Genomic DNA, 23839 nt, shown 5'->3' on the forward strand with positions numbered 1-23839 from the left:
TCGGCGAGAAAATGTGTGAAGTTGTAGGCAAAGAAGTCCCACCGATGACGAGTGTCGAAGCTCGTCAGTCCATGAGGAATTGCTGCAAAGAGAGGCGTCTGCACCGGAAGGGGGGTTCGCAAGAAAGGCTGTCCCTCTCTCGCCAAGCGACTCGTGGCAAAAGCGCTGCCAAGAGATCTCCTAGAAGCCGAGGATGGTCCTGCCTCCTGGGTTGGCTGCGGGGTAGGAGTGGGAGGAGATGTGGAAGCAGGGGGGCTAGCGGGAGGAGGAGTGGGGGTGGGGAGCGCAGAGGGAGAAGGACGAGGTGGGGAGGAGGAGGAAGGAGGCGGGGGGGCAGGGGCAGAGGGGAACTCGGGGGGGGGGGGGGGGGGGGGGGGGGCTGTCGGAGGTGAGGTGGAGGGTGGAGCTGGGACTTCTACATGCTAAAGAGGGTCGAAAGGGTCCCCTATGGGAACCCACTGTTGCTGGCTTGAAGCCTGGGGACCACTCTGAGTGCCAGGCTGATGAAGTGGCCCCTGCCGACGCCGACCACGAACTTGCTGCCACCCCTCCTCCGCCTGAGCCCCAGGCTCGGAGGGTGGCTCTGCCTGCATACCCTATGACTCTGTCTGCTGCTGTTGGCCAACCCTTGGAGGCTGGGGCTGAGCTTGAGGTGAAGGTCGGGGTCTCCTCCGTGGACACTGATGGCCTTCGCAAGATGGCTTATTTGACGACAAATAAAACACTGATTCGGGGGGCCTGAATACTCCACGCTCTGACGGAAACAACCGCCACTCACCCTAGGTAGTAGGATGACCTTCGGGAGAGTGTGGGTGTCCCGAACCAAAACACGTATTGTGGGAATACCGGCCGCCTTGACAACTACAGAGGCTGCCCTACGAGGTGTCTCCAGGACAGTCCCAATCTCTGAGCCTATCCTAGAAAGGAGCGGAAGGTACTTCCTTCTCAGGCTGGGGAAGCAGACTGAGATTACAGGTCTGCCTCCTCGACAAGAACGTCGGTAGATAGGTCGAAACCATGGCGCCACTATCGAAAGTGTGCTCGAACTGCTCGGATGGCCAGGGGGCTCATGGCAATGACCTTGGACACCATCTTGGGGGTCTCAAACTCTATCTGGTAGTAGCCACGTCTGTGAAGCTGAACGTCGATAATCTTGCCACCTTTGATAAAAGGCAGGCGTAGAGGAGATCATGCACCTCCCCTCGGCTAGGTCGGGTGCCGATGGTCTTGCACAGAACAAAGGTGGCCTAAAGGCGCACCACCTCTACCTCTAGGCTCGCTTGCTCTGTCATAGTGGGTTCCGCGGGGTTGGGCGAGGGGGCTTCAGTCGAGTCTCTCTTTGGTAAAGTAGAATCCTCCATCTGTGTCTGCTCCTACGATGGCGACCGAGGAAGAGCGATTGAGAGGATGACGTGTCGAGGTCGAGAGGAGGCACCCTTGCCTTGAGCAAACAAGGGGCAAACGATGAGGAGGCGGGATGGGGGCAAAGAAATGGGGAGGGGGGGGGGTATTTTGAGGTGTGTTGGCAGGTTACGAGGGCTGGCGGGAGGGGCAGCACACTGGTAGGGCTAGCAGGCTGCATGGAAGCTAGCTCGAACGGGAGAGGGCGACAAGCTTAAAGCAGCGAGGGGGGGGGGGCAGCGATGGCGATAGCGTGCGCAGGGTGGGCAGCGAGCATCGCAAAACCACCGTTGTTCTTTAACAGGTAAATGACACATGTATTGCCACGGGCTCTTACCAAAGATTATCAAAGTCTCATTCGACATAAATGCCCGGTATGGGTGGAGGCGGTGGATTTTCTATGTATGTGGCGTCACTTTCTGCTGCTACTGGCTGCCCAGTTGGGAAAAGTGGTTTACCTTCCTTGGTTGGATGCGAATATGAATAGATTTTGCATCTTGTGGGACATATACATCCCGAGGCCAGCTGGTATAACAATCAACTCAGGTGACTATCTGGTAGGGAAACGACCCTTTAAGCTAAAATGGGGCAAATTTCCCAACTCATGTTTTCATTGTGGTAAATTCTGTCATATGCAATCAGAATGTCTGAGTCGCACCTCCAGCCTCCTCTTTCGGCTATACCGCCTCCACAACCTTCCCCTCCCCCAAAATTCTCCCTGAAACTTAGATACAATGGTGCTTCGACTTTCGCATCACCTTTTGTGGATAAGGGAAAGGGAAGCAGGCATTGATGTCCACAACACCTCATTCCGCAATATCAAAAGAAAAGAAAAAGAAACGGGAAAAGGCAAAGACAAGGATACAACGAAGGATGCCTGGATCGTTCCCAAAAAGACAGTTAAGGTTTGAACTCTAGCTTCTTCCCGTAATTATGTGCCCCTGCTGAAGTTGCATGCAAGTTTGTTGGACTCGGGAGATGGAAATCTCCGGGTTGGGATGTCGAATTCTTCCTGTCCTTTTGGGACCACTTTAAGAAACCATTATTGCTAATGATGAATATGTCATGGGAGAAGTATTATGTCCCCCTCTCTTGGAAGAAGGGCTGCTCAAGGTATTGCTAAAGCACGATTTTTGTGAGCAGTTTTTTCATTGGCGGCCCATCACTCTTATGCCGGTGGTCTACAAATCGATGCCCAAACTGATAATCAATCGTATTAAAGATTACGTGCATCAGGGACTTCATCAACCCCAATATGGTTTCATCCCTCGTCGGCACATTACTGACAATCTGGTGAATGCCATCATTGGCATGGAATATGCAAAATAAACTCAGCAAGATGTATTGGTCATGCAAGTTGACATTGAAAAGGCCTTTGATATTGTGTTTTGGGATACATTGTAGAAACATTGCAAAGGCTAGGATTTGGGCCAAAAATTTCACAAGTGGTGTTTCTCTTGTATGCTTAGAGCATTTCTGCAGGCTTGCTGGGTGGTTCTCTCACAAGCCCTTGGGGTTCTCGGACGTTCATTTAGACAAGGATGTCCCCTTAGTGCTTTACTTTATGCAATTGCTTCTCACCCTTTGCTGTTGCATCTTGAGGCCCGGACTTCCTCTAGTCGTTTGCATGGTTGACTCCTTCTAGGAAACAATTTATAGGACAGGCCTATGCTGAGGACTCTCTGTTCATGCCTAGGAACTATAAGGAGGATGTACAACAGATTATGCATGCTCTTCAATTATTTGGTTTGGCACCTGGACTGCAGGTAAACTTTTGTAAATCCAAGTTACTACCTCTTAATGAACTTGATTGGCACAAGTTTCTTTGGAAAGAGGAGATGCTTTCTTCTCAGGTCATAGTATGTCATTTGGGCTATCTGATTGGCTGGGATGTGTTCGCGGCACAAAAATTAGATTGGGTACTCCAAAGATTCAAGCTAAACTATTGGAAGCTATCAACCTGGCCATTGCATGTGCATCTTAGAATTTTCCAATGCATCATGATGGCTTATGTACAGTTCTATTTACCGCTTTTATCCTGGCCTCAACAATGCCTTGGGTCTCTTATTTCTTGCATGCTAGAGCATTTCTGGCGCACATCGTCCCACAAGGAGGGGTTGCGGTTCTTATCCATGGATAAGTTATGCACACCTAAGCGATTGGGAGGGATTAATTTTTTGGATCTACGTCGACCTTTTGGCAGGAAAGCCATGCTTGTGCGTGTTTTGGTGGAAAAGCAAAAGCCTTGGACGCAGTGGTATTGTCACGCTGTCGTGCAGTTACGCTTCCATGAAAGGAAAAAGAGCAGAGAAATGTAATCTAAGCTTCTTTGAAGCCTACACATTAAGTGAGCAGTGAGCAGGGCTTGATAATAGGTCAAGTTTAATGATTAATGTATGTCAGATGCGGCTTAAAAGGGCCAACTCATGCCTTAATGATGCTAAAAAGGACTATGCTTGAAGTGAGCACAAGTGGGAGATTATGATCTAGAACTGTAGTGCTTAATGTGCTCTACCGACCTGTCTTTACGGCTCGTCAATTGGAGCTACAATGAAGAAGTTATGGCAGTTTAAAGTTCAAGTCGATTGCAGATCCATAGCGGATTGGGCAACTGCAACTGAGGTGACAGAATTGAAATGAATGCACGGGCCTGAAGTGCTCACTTCGTGGAGCGCGTCGGTCTTTTCAGATCAGTGATCGGAGTCCTGGTCACCAAGATATTAGCCGTTAAAGATTAATCGGGGGCCGGCTCTGTACCAGTTCGGTCCGCTCGATCGAAGTGCCATCTGGGAAAACTGCAGCTGAGGTGACATAAATGAAATGAATGCATGGGCTTGAAGTGCTCACTTTGTGGAGCACGTCGGTCTTTTCAGTTCAGTGATCGGAGTCCCGATCGCCAAGATATTGGCCGATTAAGATACACCGAGGGCCGGCTCCGTACGAGTCCAGTCGGCTCGGTCGGTGTCTCAGCTGGGAGTTTTGTTTATTTTCCAGAGTTTGGGATGCTGAAGCAGTAGTAGCTTGATGAGTCTCATGCCCGGGATGTCATATCATGTAGTGCTTGGCGGGCAGTGGTCGTAATTGGCAATACCCGGTTGACAAGAAAGAAACTCTGACACTTTTTATCGGATGTGATGGGAAGGCCTTACTTCAATGCGATCACCTATACTTGCATCTTAAAGGTATGTAGGATTATACGAGAGGTTGACACGGGCATCGAAGTTCAAGATGATAAGGTTAGTCAAGGAATGCTCACAAAGAATGCCGTGTTTGGCAGTGCTTTGTTAGGTATGTAGGCCAACTGTGGTGCCGCAGATTTTTGCAGAGCTTCGTGTCTGGAATGTCGGCTCGCAATGCTTTAAAAGATATGTATGCCAAGTGTGGTGCCAAGCCCATTAATAATGGCCAAGGGCCACAGTTATGTCTGCCTTGATGGCCGCTGAAGCATTGGCCTCCAAAGTTTGCCCATGGTCGGCCGCCCAAGGGCCGCCCAATGTGGCACTAAGGGCCGCCCACTTAAGGGTTATAATGTGAACAAAAGAAAAGAGGGTGGTGATGGCGTGGGCTGGCAGCGAGGAGGGCGCAGGGGAAGAGAAATTGCTCGCGGCGCTTGGTAGGAGGCTCAGACGATGACGAGCATGAAGAGACAAATGCTCAGCATCCTGAGGCGATCCTTTTCGGTAGCAGCCACGTAAAATTCTGCGCCGGTCACTGACGGGCCTGCCACGTCATCACAGACGCTCCCACGCCAAGTCAGTCACGGCGCCGTGAATGCGTGGTGGGGCCTTATTTTTGGAGGAATATATAGCAAAGGAAAAAGGAGGTAGCGGGGAAGCGACAGACAGGGAATCAACGAGTGCTTGAGAGGAAGAAAGGGGGTTGCAGATTCAAGGGCAAGAGGCGAGTAGGTCGAAGCAATCTCTCTCTCTCTCAATCTCCAACCAACGCAAGGGGAGCAAGGAACGAAGCTCTCCTCTCTCTCGCTCTTGAGCAAGCAAAGCTCTCTCTTTCTCTCTCGTGTTGAAGAGGGAAAGCAAGGAATTGGAAGGCAAAGCATCGAAGGCAATAAGGGAGGAAGAAGAACAAGGAGGAACTGGTTTTCTCTGGCTCGCAGAGATAAGGCAAAAGCACTCCCTCTCTCGTCCTCCGGGAGCATAAAAGCAAGGTCTCTCGCTCTCGGCTCATCGTTGGCTACTACAAAGCATTGAGAGGCAAGGCCATAAACAAGGAAGAGCTTGAAGCGAGGGAAAGGAGGGCATGCAAGAGCTTGAGAAGCTATCAAAGCTATCAAAAGGGAAGTTCGGGGAGCTTGGGAGGTGAATGAAGCAAGGCTCTCTCTCCCTTTCTCGGCCGTAATCAAGTGTAAAGGGGCAAGCAAGGCAAAGCGTGAGAAGAAGCAAGAATAAAGTCTCTCTCGTCCTCAACCTCAACTTAGCTCAGCGAAGAGAAGGGTACTTAGCTAGAGCAGATATCAGAGCTCGGGATGCAGGAGAAGAAGAAGGTCAAATTGGAAAAGAGAAATTACCAAGGGCATATAGAGCCTGGCGGCAATCAAAGTAAGTCGATTTAAAAAGAGCAGTCGGAGCTACGGTTAAGCGGTAGGCAAAAATTTTCTTCACCGACATTAGTCCGAAGGTTGATTAATCATCATCTTAAGCCCCGGTGTCGTTAACGACCCGGTTAATTTTGTAAAAAGGGAGCTTAAACTCCTAATTTTCAGCTGATCCGAGTGACGGTGCTGCTAACAGCCCGCCTTGGCTATCGGTTACATTGTACTAAAATCTTGAATTAATTAATTGAAGACTACGGTGCTTGCCTAAGCCATATGCATCGGTTCTTCTTGTTCTCTCTCACACCTCCCACAGCCAGAGGCCCGGCGCCTACCCGGCTCACGTTTCGAACACATATCCCCCGACAACGCTGGTGCAACCAAAGTTGGTCGACCATAGAAGATGGCATGGGCAGGTATGTGAAACCATGGGAAGGTCCAGGTGTGTGCCCCCTCGAGGTTTGTCATGCAAAGAGAGATAGAGAGAGGCTGTGTGCATGTGGAAGGCTATGAATTGGGCATAGCGGAATGATTGGATCTATTTGGTTCATTGCAGAGCGTGTGTGCGTATGGTCGTGTGCAGGCGGTGGTTTGCTTGCGGATAGTGTCGAGTTTTGAAGGTGAACTCTAGTGGATTGGGACGCTGTGTATACCCTGGGCTATAGTGAGGCATTGTGTAGTGTTCTTGGTGTGTTCCCCTTTCCCCCTCTTCAACGCCTTCTTTTGGTCACCGGCACCCCTGGTATTGGAATGTCATCTTTGGGCAGCTTGATGGCCATATTCCGGGATGTCCCTTCACTTCGTCCCCCGTTGCTGATTGGAAGGCTATTACCTCACATTTGTCCTTGCATGGTGGCTAGTCTCCTCAAGGCCCCATTATCGACATTTGTGGCAGCAAATTCAACAGTTACTTGCTGGTGTTTTACCATTGCCTCCATTATTTGTGGATTCACGGCTTTCGGATTGGAATCTACCCATACTAGGCTGGACTGCATATCGGTTGGGTTGGTTTATACTTTGTTGCAGTCTGATGCATGGATTGTGTCTCACAGAAATCAGTTGTGGTCACTCTCCAAGTCTCAGTTGTGGTGGCAAAGAACACTGTCTCGCATTACAAAGAATCATCTACCTCTAAAAGAGCGCATTTTCTTATGGCGATGCATTGGGTGCTCTAACAGTTGGTACTTTGTTGCATGTGCGGTGCATTGCCCCTCCTCGTTGTTTCCAATGCCATGGGGCTGACAAGACTATGCCGCATTTGCTTTGGGATTGCCGTTGCTCCAATACTTTCATCAGGCAAGTGTCCTCTGCTATGTGCCGTTTCCCCTGCGAAATCTTTCATAGATGGTTCTGGATTTTTGGAGTCCTCCAACCACCACAGTCTCCATTTGAGGTCTTCTTCAATTGGGTCAAATTTTGGGTTATGTGGACCATATGGCACCAACGTAACTTTTAGATGTTTCATGCCATGGAAATTCTCTTGGACAAGCACTACATCTTGCTCATGATATGGGAGACATCTCTCTTGAAGCTTACAAGATTTACTTTGACTATTTCTAGTTTTCGGAGCCTCATGGTGCTTCGTCTTTGTACCTCTTATTTTTACGGTTTTTTCTCAGTTTGAGGTTTCCCACTTGTAAATTCAATCAATTTTTACAAAAAAAAAGAGTGTGTGTGTGTAGTGAGGGTAACTAGTAACGGCTGATGTATTTATTGTAGATGAGAGCTAATCTTGCTTGCACGTCTCTAGAGGTGCGGATATATTGTTGGTAATGCATACAGTGGTGTAGAGGGTATAGGGAGGTGGTGTGCTTGTGGGTCGTATTCTATCAACGGAGAGTGTGAGATATGTGTGGTTGGTGTGGATGGGGAGTGGGGGGATAGTGAAAGACGTGGTCAAGTGTACAGCTTCTTGCGATCCGAGTATGTAATCCACTGTGCTACCTCCCTTAGACTAATGTGCTGCCAAACACGAGCTCCTAAAGAGATTGTTGCCCATGACCGAAGGAGGAAGTAACAACATGCTCACAGAGGCAGGCAAGCATAAGGGCCCAAGGCTGAGTTTGTTGCACAAGAGCAAGCAACAACATGGCTTTCCTAGCAAGAACATGCTGGCGCAAGTCCAAGATATTGAGACCGTCAAAGCGCTTGGGAGTGCAAAGTTTCTCCATCGACATCAAAAGCGGACCTTTTTGTGAGCACCGCCGCAAATGAGATAATATGGATGACATAAGAGAAGTCAGACAGTGGCGAGGCCAATGTAACAATGGCAAATAGAACTGAACATAAGCCATCAAGATACTTTGAACGATTCGCAAGCGAACATGTAATGGCCATGTGGATAATTTCCAGTAATGCAATTTAACATTCAAGCGTTGCATAACCCAATTCACTTTTTGAATGTGAGTGACATTCCCCAAATGCTTGACAATCACATTCGAAGGAACTATCTCTCCTGGCCACAACAGATCATGCCAATCACAAGGATTCAGCAGCAGAAGTATAGATTTACAAAAATTGACTCTAAGACCAGCCGCAAGCCCATACAACTCCAAAGCGTCCATAATCACTTGAACATCAGCTGGCAATTACGAGGCATAAACAAAGAGTCGTTGGCATAAGCCCGTCCAATGAAGTTGTGACTCAATGGTAAGCGATGTATTTTTATTAGCATTGACAAGCAGAACATAGTTGCGAGAGAAAGGCCTTTTTTTAAAGGCACCTCCCAATTGCTAGTGTCACAAAGTGATGACATGGCATGACCAACTGGCATAGAAATGGACGAGTGGACAAGAGAAACTAAACCGACCCACTTGAAGAACTTACGAAGCACAAGCTGTGGGGCCTAAAACCCTAAAGACCAAAAGCTTGAGCTCTGAGGAGGATTTTTGTAAAATGTGCTGACATGATGATGTGGTAGTCCGTATGATGACGTGGGAGAATAGTATGAATTTTTTCACATTTTGCGTTGTGGGTGCCAGGTGGGAGGCTGTATAGATTTTCGCAAATTTCACTGGCTGCTTTTGGAGAGCCCAGCACTAGCTTTTGGGAGCAGATGTTTTTGGGGGGAAGTGCTTTTGAACTTGATTGCTTTTGGGGATCTTCTTTTGGGCATCCCTTGTAAGTTTAAAAGAGCCCTTGGGCCTCTCGCTCTGCAGAGCATCTGGACGCAGAGTCTGAGAGCAGAGGACCCTCGGGAGTTGTACTTTGCAGTGATCAATAATAAAGAAATACTGAAAGGGGTGCCAATCTTTGGGGCCAGTACTTCTGGACGCGGAACTTTGTCGTGCCGTGTCGACTCTCTCTCTCTCTCAGTTCAGTGATTTTGAAGTTTCTGTTCGTGTGTTGCTATTGATTTTGCTTGGAGTGTCCAAGCCTGTAAATGTGGTATCAGAGCTCAGAAAGATTCTCCTTCTGTGGAATCTGACAAACCAATCTTTGTGTCCCGAACCCTTTGTCCATCGCACATTGGGCGCGCTCCCGTCTTCATCGCTTTGTCTTAAAGGGCATAAGCCATAAAGAACCCAAGAGTACACATGGGTTCTCGCGGAAAATCTGACAGAGCTTACACCTCTCGGTGGGAAGGCAAAGAAAAGTTGAAATCCGGCGCGGGAACTGAAGAAAAGAATGAAGAATTGGGCAAATTTTTGGTCAGGAAGTTTGCGAGAGGCGTTAGGAAATTTTGGTCAGGAAATTGCAGATTGACACGTGTGAAAAGATTAATGAAGTACTCCCAAAACCCAAAATATGTAAAGTATCTTAAGACTTATCCAATGGATGAGATTCACGCAAAATGGCGACATGCCATTAATTGTCGGGGAGAAAGCTGAAAGAACAGACGAGTGCAGAAAAGCGGAAGCTGTACTCGCAGAAAGAGCTGGACAAAGCTCTTGAAAAGAAGATGAACGAGATAATGAAAGGCTTGAAGCACTCTCGGAAGAAGAGGAAATTGGTGGATTTTCCCCGGTTATTAGGCCGGAAGTCGAGTTTCGAGGTGGCAAGCAGATCCAAGAAGCGTACTCGTTTCAAGGATGACTCGGATTTTTCTTGGTCTTGAGAGAGTTCCGACAGTTCGTCGTCCTCTAGTTCTAGAGAGGATGAGAAAAGGTGGAAGAAGTGGAGAAAGAGCAAGACAAGCAAGAAAAGCAGAATTCTGAAAAAGTCTAGAAGGCATGGGAGGCCATCTAGCAGTTCGGAGGAGGAGAGCTCGTCCTCTTCTAACAGTGAATTCAAGGAAAGGGGTCAGGCTGTCAGGTTTGAGACATTTTGAAGCTACCAGGATATGCATCGAGCCCTTGAGTTTGTACAACAGTTTGATGTCACCTTCTCTGGAGGTTGGTTCACGAAACACTCCAAGGTGCGAAGGGTACACGAACAGAAACTTCAAAATCACTGAACTTTACTAGAGATAGAGAGAGAGTCGACACGGCACGGCGGAGTTCCGCGTCGAGAAGCACTGGCTCCAAAGACTGGCGTTCCTTTCAGTATTTCTTTATTATTGATCACTGCAAATTATAACTCCTGCGGTTCCTTTTCTCTCATACTAAGGACCTAGATGCTTTGCAGAGTGAGGGGCCCAAGGACTCTTTTAAAGTTACAAGGGATGCCCAAAAGCAGAGCCCCAAAAGCAATCAGGTTCAAAAGCACTTCCCCCCAAAAGCATTTTCTCCTAAAAGCCAGCGTTGGGCTCTCCAAAAGCAGCCATCAAAATTTGCGCAAATCCGTATAACCTCCACCAGCAACGCAAAATGTGGGAAAATTCGTATGGTCTTGCCACGTCATCGTACAGACTGTCACATCAGCTTGTCAGCACACTTTATGAAAATCCTCCTCAAAGCTCAGGCTTTTGGTCTTTAGGGTTTTATGCCCCATGGCCTGTGCTCCGTACGTTCTTCAAGTTGGTCAGTTCAGTTTCTCTTGTGCACTCGGCCATTTTTCGTCCAATTGGTTATGCCACGTCACTTTGTGACATTCCCCCCTCTTGCAAGAATTGTAATCGCCCTCGATTACGTCTGCGAAAGTAGCCAAAGCACAGAAACTTTCTTCAGGAAACTCTGACTCTATGTACTCATGCACCAGAGTTCATCAATCCAACACTTCTACAAAGAAATTAGTCAGTGATAATCACATTTCTGTCGAGGGTTTCAATAACCATTTAGCATCTTAATGCACTAAAATTTCATTCACTTAGGCATCACATCAAGATCTCACCGATCCCTAACAGATGTCCATATGCACTAAGTTCAAATCATTCATCATACAAAATGCTGCAAACATTTCATCTTTCTCTACATGTCTCTAACAATACACACATGAAAGAGTACTTGTTTTCAGTTCAATCAAGGAAATTTCCAATTCAGTGCACACAGTTCATAAAGTCATTCCGCAAAATACTGTGAGCCTGTTAGTATCCCTAAAATCTCAAAGAGAAATTAGTGACTTTATTCAATCTAGGCAATCTGTGACAAAGGAGTGGAGTGGCTCGCCTCTTGTGCTGTCCGCACTGCACCAGATTCAACCTTGTTGATTCATCAATAACTTTTGGCATAGACACTACTAATAGCCCAAAAGCTTCAAGGTACAGCTCTCTCTGAAGAGAATTTGCGAGGTTCTCTTCCTCCATCCACTTTGCATCGAGGGCCAAAAAGTACCCTTGACCAAATTATTCGGTGGACCTAGCTTACCTTTCTGTTCTTTTCCCGTATCCTTTGACCTATTGGTAGCCCTTCTAGCCTCCCTGTCTTGGGCACCTCAATTTGGATCTAGGGAATTCTCTGATCTACCCTTTGATTCCCTTTCCTTCCTTTCCTTGTGCCGTGGGACCTGTGGGTAGCTTCTCTAGCCTCCCCTGTCCATTGGCACGTCAGTCTTAATATCGGAACCTTGACACGCACTTTTATCTGATCCCCTTTCTTCTCCGGAATCCTTTGATGAACTTGCATCTGATTCCCTTAGTTCGTCGGAACTCTCGGCTGCACTACCATCTGATTCTCTTACTGCTCTAGAATCCTGTGATGAGCCATCATCCGGTTCCCGTGATTCATCCTCTTCACTGGTAGACTCTTGCCCTGTTGAGGTGGATACTATCCTATCTGTAGGATAAGTTAATGAGCCGGCATGCATTCCAAATCCTTGCTTAGCATATCCCATAAGTCTTTGAATAGAGTCAGACTTCTTCTGGTTTAGACAACACTCTCGAATCTCTTTTGGCAAACCACAACAAAACTGTTGAATGTGGTCTCTCAAAGTAATTTTCCGAAACGAAGACACTAGCAAATAAATATCCCAAAACCTATGGTTGTAGTCATCCAATGTATTGATAGCCGTTTTTCGGCTCTCCATAATTGCCATAGTAAGCTACCTCACCCTACCAAAATCACCCAAACACTATGGCTATCCCTACCATTTCACTGTAAATAGACGTGTGTGAGTTAGGGGACTTTTCCCATATTTTCTTAAAAACCCTAAATTAGCTAGTCACTGGGCTAGTTGAGTAAAAAAATAAAAAATAATAAAAATAATAATAAATATTATGGCCCATTTGTGTGTAAATATTTCATTATATAAGTGGCCTAAATATAGGGATTTTTATAATTATTTTGATATTTATTTAAATATTTATACCTAGGTGTGTGTTTTATTAAATTTACCTTCTTTCATCCTTTTGCACCATAAGTATATTTTTTGCCAATATGTACATACTCTAACCTCATATTTTTTCTTTATACAAATCACTCCCACATTTTCACCCTCACCCTCGTGAAAACAAAAAATTGATTTCTACTCATTGGTCACGTTTATTATATTATTTACTTGCATACCTTTTCCTCTTTCACCCAAAATAATTCAAAGAGAGACCATATTATATGATTCCAATATCTTTCCATATCCATAACTCCTTCATATTTTTATTATTATTTTTACTTATTATTTTAACACCATGTGCTCATTGAGCTAAAGTCCATGAATAGTCCATACACTAGTCCCACCATGTATATATTTCTTTATTCACCAATAATCCTCCTCCATGCATGGGTCAAGGGCAACTTGGATGCTTTGTATTATAATATGACAAAGGAGGGGCTCACTCTTGGATGCATTGTACAAATTCAACAAAGGAGGGGGCCACTAAAAGACTTTTGCAGGCATAAAAAACAGGCTTTTTGGTGAGAATTTTGGCACCTATCTCCACTCCGAATTTGGAGCGGTGGTCAAACGAGAAAATGTAGCCCACGCTCTGAATAATCACCTCAAATTTTTTCATGATTTTTGGAGCTACCAGCGGTGAGCTATGAATTTTTGAGTGGACCCCAGTCTGCCCACTTTTTTCACAAGTAGCCCTTAGTCTTCTCTCACCCTTCCACACACCTACTCACTCTTACACATCCCTCCCTCTCCTTCCCTCACTCAAACCTACAATTTTCATGGCTTCTCCCACCCTCTTCACCATTATCCTTCTCTCTCATCCCTATAGTTCTTTTATGAACCTCTACATACATACACCCTCTCCATGTCTCTCTCTATTGCTTCTATGTTACAATTTCATTTACCTCTCCTAAAAATATCTAAAATTCAGCATCTTAACCATGATAACTTCTGCAAATTGAGGATTTTTCATCAACAAATCCTCTTTTCATCGTGGTGGTCAACCGTGGCGGCGGCGTAAAGAAGCGAAGAAGAAGAAGACCAGCGGTCATTTTTTCCACAATCTACACAAGGGTGAGTTCAAGCTTCTTCAAAGCTTCACCATCTCAATGATTCTCTTTTAATTCACCCCTCTTCCTTCATCAAATCAACTCACTCTACCCATTGTAAATGTAACATTAACTTTCTTGTGATTATTAACGACTAACATACTAACACAAAATAGCATTGACCTAACCATAAAAGACACCTCACCTCAAGACATGTGTATAGTAACACTCTCTCTCTCTCTTTCTCTCTCCTTACTTACTTTCACCTTATCTACCATCAATAATGCTCTCTTTTGAGCCCACACCCATGACTCAAGCAGACAAAGAAGGCCCGCAATGTTTTGATATTCAAAAAAATCATAATCCTGATTTGCTAGCTTGTAAATTAGGATTTCCAATAATCTTTATGAGGGGTCTCCAACCTATAAATAGACCCCTCTCCTTCTTGTAAAACAACCTCCAACATCTCACATAGCACCCGAACACTCTATGCGTGAGGAGAAACTTAGGTATAGCAACCACTTGTGAGCTTCACTCTTGGTGTGAGAGAAGCCTTCAAGCTACACATTGCAAGTGAGAGAGCGTGAGTTCCTCAAATCTCAAAACCACTATTGTATATGCTCCTTCATCATCAATAAATTGAGGTTTGGTGCATCAAAGGCGTGATTCGACGTTCAAATCTTCGTCCTTCCATTTGTGCAATACGGTTTGGTGAATTCAAGGTGACTTGTGTATTTTGAGTTTCTATCGGTTGATCTTGATTTTAGAAAGTGTTTTAGTGTGTTTTTCATTGCCAATTTTGTGTCCATTGTAAGAGGGTATTGTGGTGAGAGGTCTCCCACACCCTAAGACAGTGTGTGTGTGTGTGTTTTGGCAATGATTAGCAATCACTAAGCATTGAGTGAGTTTTTGTACAAGCTCTACGATAGCAACCTAACGAACCATCTCCATTTGCAAGTCACAAATAAGGTATTACGCAAGATCCATTCCTCTCTCTCTTTCCTTTTCTCTAGCTCTCTCTGGTCCATTTTGTGTGTGTCTTGGTGTGAGGTTGCTTGTGTGTGTTGTGTGGTGCATCTTCTTGGTTGTACCAAAATCTTTCTTGCGTCCTAGTTCGCATATCATAACTAGGTGGTGCCCCTATCTTGTTTGGGTTTGGCTGTGGGTTTGTTGTTTTGTTGTGCTTGTGGTTGCCCTAGCCCCAATTGAGCAGCACGGGAGCCTTGAGGGGTGTTTAGAGGTTGCCTCTCTTGTTGCCTGCCCCGGACCGCCTCAGTATCTTTCTTAGTCATTCTGAAGTGATGCCAAGCCGTGATGACATCTCTTTCATATTCGTCAGATATCCAAGTTGACGTGAAAATCTTCTTGAATTTTAACCATGTCGTAGATGCTTCTCTGAGTAACAATAGAGTAGACCACCATGTCTGTGCATTTCCTTTTAGGCAGGAATTGATTTCTTGCTTGGAGTGTCCAAGCCTGTAACAGGTAGAATCACTAGACCTCACATTCTTACCCTTCATAGCATTGCCATTATCAGGAACAACAGACTGAGAAGGCTTGGCTTTCCCTTTTTCCACATTGGGAGCTACATTAACAATTGAGCCTCCATTTTGCTTAGCCTCACAGATAGGTTTGCCCATAGGGATTGAAGCAGATGACAGAACCGTTGAAGGAGGGGGGTTGTAACACAGGTTCAGGGCATTGAAATTGCATGTGCCCAAATTTACCACATCGAAAACATGAATCTGTGAACATTGCAAGCTGATCTTTCGTGCTCGCTACTGCTGCCCTCGTCCCCCCCCCCGCCCTCGCGTAGCTCTTCCTCCTGTGCGTAGCCCACCTGCCCATCCCCTACGCGCTCTACCTTGCCCGCTGCCACACCCACTACCCGCTCCCCGCCGTCGCCTGCCCCTCCTGCTGACCATTGCCCTACCCGCTGCCCGTCGCCAGCCCCACCCGTTTCCTGTTTGCTGCCCGCCCATCCCCCGCCGTTGCCCTGTCCGCCCGCCAGTCCACTGCCCTACCCGCCTGCCTGCACATTGCACTTAGCCCCCTGCCCCGCCCGCCTGCACTTTACCATTAGCCTCTTCTGCTTGTCAGGCCTCGCCAACACCCTTGGCGTGCTTGCTCCAGCGGGAGCTTCCTCCCTCGTCGACGTTTCTCCGCTTCTTCTTCACAGCAGCAGACACAAATGGAGGCTCAAGCTCCGCCACAAAGGAACTCCAATGAAGTCCCCTTGCTCGACCCCGCTGTGCCCACCATTCGACTTGCTCTTTCACTGACAGAGCAAGCGAGCCTAGCAGCAGAGATGGAACGCTTGTAGGCGACCTCCGTCATCTGCAAGATTCTCAGCACCAGACCCAGCAAAGGAGAGTTGCGTGATCTTCTCCAAGCCCGCCTTCTCGTAGAGGTGGGCAAGATCTTGGACGTTCAGTTCCTCGGACACGGCTACTATGAGATAGAGTTTGAGACCTCTAAGATGGCGTCCAAGGTCATCGCGATGAGCCCCTTGACCATCCGAGCAGTTCGAGCCCACATTCGACAGTGGAGACATGGTTTTGACCCAGCTTCAAATGTTCTGGTAGAGAAGGCAGACCTTCCCATCTCCGTCTGCTTTCCTGGTTTGAGGAGGGAGTACTTACCACTTTTGTCCAGGATAGGCTCAGAGATTGGGATTGTCCTGGAGACACCTTGCACGACAGCCTCATTAGCTGTCAAGGCGACCGGCATTCCTTAGTACGCGTTCTGGTTAGGGACACCCACACTCTCCTCGGGTGAGTGGGGGTTGGTTGAAACAGAGCGTGGAGTATTCGGGCCTCCCAAATCAGTGTTTCATTTGTCGACAGATGGGCCATCTTGCGAAGGCTTGTCCACGGAGGAGACCCCGACCCACACCATAGGCCCAGTCCTAGCCATCAAGGACTGGCCAGCGGCAGCAGGCAGATTCACCGAGTACGCAGGCAGAGCCACCCTCCAAGCCTGGGGCTCAAGCGGAGGAGGGCTGGCAGCAAGTTCGTGGTCGACGTTGGCAGGGGCCACCGCACCACCGTGGCACTCAGAGTGGTCCTCAGGCTCCTACCCAGCAGCAGTGGATTTCCACGGGGAACCAATTCGACCCTCTTCAGCAGGACGAGGTCCTTGCTCTAGCCTCCACCTCAGCCTCACCCTCGACAACCCCTCCTCCCCCCGAGTTCCCCCCCTCTTCCGCAACCCCCCCCCCCCCCCCCCCCCCTCCTTCTCCCTCTGCCTCTCCATCTCGCCCTCCTACCTTTGTCGATCCCCCTCGCCCCCTCTCCCTCGTCTCCCCCTGCTCCCTCACCTCCTCCTGCTCTAGTCCCGCAGCCGTCCCAGGGGGCAGGGCCTTCCTCGGTTGCTAGGAGATCTCTTGGCAGTGCCTTTGCCATGAGTTGCTTAGTGAGAGAGGTACAACTTTTCTTGCGACCCGCTCTTCTGGTGCAGATGTCTCCTTATGGTGCAGTTCCTCGTGGTCTGACGAGCTTCGACATTCATTGCCGTTGGGATTTCTTTGCCTACGACTTTACACGGTTTCTGGGCGACCCCTCACCAGACCTTCAGGCAGTCTGCTTCAAAGTTCACGTTCTGTTCCTTGCAGCTAGGGGGATAGAGGCCTTGGACTCAGCGGTTGACTTCTCTTTTCCCCTATACGGCAGGGACTAGGCTGAGTGGACTATAGACTCAGTGTTGGAGTGGCTGCAGACACAGGCCCTAGAGTTCTCTCATCACATGGGAGACCTAGGGGTTACAGACTTGCTTCACACCCTTTGGCCATTGGCCAAGTTTGTTGTGACACCTCTAGACACAGCAGGATGTAGACACATTGTGCCTCTTCAGCTTGAGAAGCTACACACGGCTCTTAGAGCACTCCCCGTGGTAGCTATCCAGGTGAGGATGGCTTGACTCCCAGCTTTTTCTTGGAGTACTGGGACTTGCTTGGCTCAGATCTCTGCAGTGCTTTTCAGTACATCCTGCACACAGGAGAGATGCCTGCCAGCATGAGTAAGGGCCTGATCTACCTCATCCCCAAGGAGGGTGGCTCCTTGGATGAGATTCAACAGTGGCGCCCCATCACCATCCTCAACTCGGCCTACAAAATTCTTGCCATGGCTCTGAGTTTGACAGGGCTGCCCTTTATGTTGAGGCGATGAGGAGGTTTTTGGTTTCAAAGCAGGTTGGTTTACGTGTCTTAGCGCTCCTTATTCGGGGAGATGAGCTATTGGACGCTGAGTTTGCAGACGACTCAGCCTTGTACTTGGATGGCTAGGAGGCCAACCTTCACAGGTGTGAGCAGGCTCTTGAGACCTTTTGTTGTGCATCTGGCGCACTAATCAAATGGAGAAAGACAGTGGCTTTCTCGGTTGGTAGTGCTCCTACGCCCGATTGGATGCCAGGCGAGGGTTTCAGGTGGATTCCCGCAGGGACTGCAGTTCGGTACTTGGGTTGTCAGGTAGGTTTGGACTTGTCTCCCGAGCAACAGATTGCTTCCCTCCTGTCTATCTGGAGGAAGTTGTTACATTGGAGCTCCGCACAACTTTCTCTGGCAGGCAGAGTTGTAGTGGCCAACCAGGTGTTGTTGGCTACTATGTGGTACATCACTTCTTGTTGGATCTTCTCGAGTTCTTGTATTAGCTAGGTAGAGAGACTGATCAGGAACTTCCTTTGGTCTGGGCGTGACACTCAGATAGCCCGGGCCAAAGTGGCATGGCAGGTCATCACTCTACCTTGTTCGCAGGAAGGGTTGGGGATCATAGACCCAGCACAGCAGAGCAGAGCCCTTCTTGGGAAGTTCATCGTCAAAGGAATTCTTCCAGGTGAGGAGCCTTGGAAGGAGTTCTTGCTTCATCGGCTTAGTGCTAGGGTGCCTCAGGCTGGAGGCCCCTGGCAACCCTCGACTAGATGGATTTTCACAGAGATACGCAGAGTTGGCTTGAGCGGGGGACTGGAGGACCGCTTCGCTGTGAGTCTGCTCGGATCTTGGGAGCAACTGCGGAAAGGCCTAGAGCAACGTAACCGCTGGGCACGTGCCTGTGGCGAAGTTCCTCGGTGAAGTTGTACCCCGGTATTTGGGTGCTCTGCATAGGCGGATGGGGAGATAATGCTCCCCTTCCTATGCTGTTATTTTGAATCCAATCCCTTTCGGGGGAAATGACGTAATTCTCCCCAAGCGAGGCCAGATGAGCTACAAGAGCGCCCAAGTGCCATTCCCCCCTGGGGGGGTCAACTTCACCTAAAAGGGGTTGGGAGGTGCAAAAGGGAGACATTACCAACCTCAGCGGACGCCACCTGTGAGCCGACGCCCTTCCAAGCGGGTATGGCATTTCCTAGGGGAAAACCATCGGGTTTCAAAGGCAGTTTAGTGAGGTGAGCGATAAGTTACCTAGAGGAGGCAACTCCAAAGGGAAGACCGAAGCAAGTCCCGCAGTACCTGGGCCTCTGAACAGAGGTACTTGGTCGCTGTCACGCCCAAATCCAAGTGGCGAGTGGGTCTCTCAAGGGATTAGTCATGGCCCTAAGAGTGTAGATAATTCTGAACTCTCGTAGTCCAGAGGAAACTAGTGACAAAAGCGTCTGCCTTCGGTTTCTGGGTGCATAGTCTTGGTCGTTCTTCTTGTATACTTATTTGGTGTATGAGGGGAGCAGCCAAGCGTGCCCTACCCGACTCCGAAAACAAAACAAAACCTAGAGCATCATCAACCTACTTGCACGAAGGAGCGCCTGAGACATCCCCTTGTTTGGAACCCCATGGTTAGCACTCAGAGAGGCCACTTTGTTGGTAGTCGGCCTCTTGTTTCCTCGGGTCCCATGGCAGAGGGTCCAACACACTCTTTAGGTGACTGGTTACAGTTTTCAGGCTTGTCAGAGGAGCTTCAGGGCATCAGCTACAGGGCATGAGAGGGGTGCAGAGCATGCGTCAGGACATCTCAGAGGCAGTACCAGCTGAGTGGCTCACTCCTCTCTAGTCAGCAGCGCCCAGGTGGATGGGAGTCTTCACACGACTGGAGGTTCTCATCTGAGTTCAGGCTTGCTCAGAGACTATACCCTCCCTGTTTTTCGAGCTATAGGGTGAGGGACACAGAGTTGCAGTAGAAGCTCCACAGGTGGCAGAGTGCTGATTTCAGAGGATCCGAGTGGTGGGCATCTGTGGGAGGACTTGTGTCATAGATCCAAACCCAGCAGCTCTTGAGAGTGGCCACTGCAGATTGTGGGTTTGGGAGAGCTGTCCACTAGCAAGAGTACAGTGGGATCCTGGAGAGTGGCTTTGGAGGGACCCTTTCTCCTCAACAGACCATCCAGGTGTCCCTTTCTTTCAGTACACTGTTCGACTAGGACGTCACATACTGGCAGCGCAGAGAGAGGCTTGTCCTGTGCAGCACCTCATTGGCAGGAGGAGGGTCTCATAGCTGAGTTCCTGGCAGCTTTTTGGGAGAGGTTGTGGGACTCCAGACAGCCGAGGGGAGTCACTTTGTTCCAGTCGCTGGTTGCATACAGAGCTACAGCAGTTGGGAGCTGGCTTGTACATAGTGGTCTATCAGCCACATGTGCAGCTTGTGACCATCTTGTGGAGAGTCAGCATCACTGTCTTTGGGACTGTCCTTTGGCACAACAGGTGTGGCTTCGTGTTCTTCGAATGATGCCAGCTCTTTCCACAGCTTGGCAATACACATGGGGAGGAGCTGCTTGGTCTACTCTCACGGGCCCGGCACTTCAGTTTGAGCTATCCTCCACCAGCAGGATGATAGTGATGCAGGGGGTCGATCTACACTCCAGCCTGCTACAGAGCTTACTCCACAGGAGTGGTGCAGTGAGAGAGGAGTGTTGGGAGCTCATTAGTGGCCTAACACTCTGGTTCATCTGGTGGGCCCGCTGTTTCCGCATCTTCGAGGCTCGCCCTGTACCACCAGCAGAGACTGTTCGGGATCTTTGGCTAGAGCTGATCCATACTCTCAGAGGACAGTTTGAGAGACTCCAAGGCAGCTCTGACCGCATGTGGGAGCGCAGAGAGGCTTTCCTTGGAGTCTGGCGTCCTGGACCTTTCTTCACCATGGTCCAGTGTCTTCCGTCCTCCCATCTCTTGATTTAGCCTCATTGTACATATGCTGTTTTCTCATTGGGAGAGTCTCCCCATCATGAATGTTGTAGCCCTCTCTTGTAGAGGTGGTTGTAGCCCTATGGGCAGTTTTGATTAACTAATAGAAGGATCCTTTTCTCGGAAAAAAAAAACATGAATCTGCAAACTTGCCCCATTTGAGTTTGAATGGGCACTTGCCCACCCACGGGTCTCCCGAATCAACCATAATGCCTTCTGGGGTAGGTTTGTCAGTATCGCATAGAATGCAAAACCTGTTGGTGCTCGCATCCAATTTCGGGGGTCAGATCACCTTCCCAAGCTACATAGCCAGTAACCGTAGAAAGTGTCTCCATGTGCGAGGGAAGTCCACTTTTCCACTCCTATGTCGGCTGTATCCATGTGCTTGTGGTATCTAGGTGAATCATACCCTGATGTATGAATCTAGTGATCTCTGTCCATGTGAGAGATAGAGTGGGAACAGAGGCAGTCTATCCATGTTGAAACCATGTGACTGAAACCATGATGTCATCTGCCCATACTAGCATGTTGTATCCCCTTGTAGCGCTAGCTGTCGGGATGACTAAAGGGCTAGCCGAGCATATCTGTCTCTAGGGAGGTCCCATAAATTATGGATGAAGTATACTGATCTAGTAAGTGCCTTGACCACGAAAGGGGGGGCAGCTATCTCGGCTCGAATAATCTCACGTGGCATCGAGGCCTTAGCCCGAATCAACGAGAGAGAGAGAGAGAGAGAGAGAGAGAGAGAGAGAGAGAGAGAGAGAGTTTGCATAGAGACTAAGACTGTACAACTAACTGATCAAAGGTTCTTGTTGATGGTTTTTAAGGACTCTGAAGCCAACAAGCAACAAAATCGGCTCAGTACCTTACAGCTGTTTGCACAAAATGCTGATTTTGTAGCTGCCCTTTTCTTAGTTTATACATTGTCCTTGTCTATATTTCCAGGATTCTTGGCAGAAGACACAGGGTCACATCGTTTAGGCTCTTGGTATGAATACTATGTCTATCAACAGATTATCTAAATCTTGCATAATGTAAGTTTTATTTTAATTTACCCTTTGGGTGCCCTGAACAGGTATGCCATTGTTTTGATAGCAATGTTCAATGTAGGAGATTTTCTCGCGCGCTACATACCTCTGATTGAGAAGCTGAGGCTGGAGTCTCGTCGTGGGCTCTTGCTTGCAGCATGCTCCAGGTTTTTATTAATACCTTGTTTCTACTTCACAGCCAAATTTGGTACCCAAGGATGGATGTTGTTCCTATGTATTGTTTTGGGCGTATCAAATGGTTACCTCACCGTGTGCATACTTGTGACTGCACCAAAGGGATATAAGGTGCTCTCTCTCTCTCTCTCTCTCTCTCTCTCTCTCTCTCTCTCATTAGCCCTCATGTGATTGTATCCCCTCCCCATATGTTTTGAGCTGATGTATTATGTGATGAGGACATTGCTGATGATGAGGATATAGGTTAGGCTTACATACCTACCCACTCTAGGTACCCTCATTTATTTTTATCTTTATGTTCCCCTGACACACTAGAGTCACACATGGTTGTAATCTTTTGGTCTCATAGGTCATTTTGGCCTTTTGAAGACGTCAATATAACATTCCATGTCATCTCTCTCTCTCTCTCTCTCTCTCTCTCTCTCTCTCTCTCAATGTGCCATTGTGAGGTGATTTAAAGTGTCACAAAACTAACATGTTTGTTGATTACCTCTACTTCATATTCACAAAGAGAATATAGAGCAAGTAATGGGTCAAGTCTAATGAGCAAATGAAGAAGCTAAAGAACATGGAACATTAAAGATCCGATATAACAACACCTTCTTTTGTGTGTGTGTGTAAATCTCTATCATGCTGGTGCGTAGAAGCCTGAGCTTGTGTGTGTGTGTGTGTGTGTGTGTGTGAGAGAGAGAGAGAGAGAGAGAGAGAGAGAGAGAGAGAGAGAGAGAGAGAGAGAGAAATGAAATGAAATGTTATATTAACGTCTTCAAAAGGCCAAAATGACCTATGAGACCAATCAGTTACAAAATAGTGAATCTAATACCATGTCTGGGTACAAAAGAACTAGAAAAGAACTAGAAGTGGAACAAAATACTACTACTACTACTACAATCTAAAACTACGTGGGTGTAGCAGCTGATACAATAGGTACCCGGTAAACTGGATGTAACAGTGTGTGAAACAAAGATGGAAGAAATGGTGAGGATCCATCCTCATCTGCACTCTGGATGTCGAGAGAGTATGGCTCGAATCTTCTGTTGTAGTCTCCGTCGATGCTGTGTAGCTCCTCTCCTCAGTCGCGGTCGTCTGCATCTCTGTAGCTCCAATGCTTGGTCGATGAGAGTGCCAGTAGTGGTCGAATGAGTGTGGGACGAGCTCTGCAGTGGTGGCTGCTCCTCTGGCTGTCCCATATCTAGTGAAAAGAAATCTGTAATGTGTCTCTGGGACTGCCTCTCTCTAGCTCTCCCTAGTAAAGTGTCTCTATACCTGTGTAACTCAAGTAGATATAGTCCAAGACATCTCTGATCCTCATAACTCATGACCCTAGATAGAGGACCAAAACCCTCTCTGAATAAGCAGTGGAAACGCCCCCGTATCTCATAGAACACTGTGCAATGACATATGTAGTGCAACTCTGTCTCTGGCTCTCTCTGGCATAATCGGCATATCCTGTTGTCTGCTGGTATCCCTCTGAATCTACCAGTCTCAATCTCGAGCTGATGTGAGGATGTGCGTATCTGACCAATGGCACAACGCAAACCATGAGACATATGTGTGTCCATGTAGCTGGGTCGAATCACAAACCCATCTCCTGTGAGGTGGAGAAGATGCTCTCTATAGAAAGCCATCTTCGTGCTCAACTCCTGAGGCGGCTCTATCCATGTCCTCCTGGTGTCGAGCTGGATCAGGTCCTGACGAATGAGTCTAGTGATCTCCACCCGTGTAAGAGACAGCGAGGGTGCCTGAAGAGAATACTGGAAAGGGGGCAACCTGTCCATGGTGAAGCCATGCGTCTGAAACCATGAAGTCATCTGTGCATACCAGCATGAAGTGTCCCCCTGTAGAGCTAACTGTCTGGAAGACTCAA

The 23839-nt window shown here is 48.0% G+C and overlaps 1 protein-coding gene across 3 annotated transcripts in view; it reads left to right on the forward strand.

Moving 5' to 3' along the window:
* LOC147428583 (equilibrative nucleotide transporter 3-like) overlaps window positions 1-23839 on the forward strand; it is a 122480-nt gene that overhangs the window by 81178 nt on the left and 17463 nt on the right. For 2 of the 3 annotated variants that reach the window (XM_086497693.1, XM_086497695.1), the window contains exons 7-8: window positions 21577-21737; window positions 21825-22083. In XM_086497693.1, coding sequence (XP_086353819.1) covers window positions 21577-21737; window positions 21825-22083 — 420 coding nt within the window. The remainder of the gene's footprint in view (window positions 1-21576; window positions 21738-21824; window positions 22084-23839) is intronic. The other variant, XM_086497696.1, reaches the window with a different exon arrangement.

Source organism: Adiantum capillus-veneris, chromosome 23 (assembly GCF_014529385.1).
Source record: "Adiantum capillus-veneris isolate H3 chromosome 23, ASM1452938v2, whole genome shotgun sequence".
NCBI lineage: Eukaryota > Viridiplantae > Streptophyta > Polypodiopsida > Polypodiales > Pteridaceae > Adiantum > Adiantum capillus-veneris.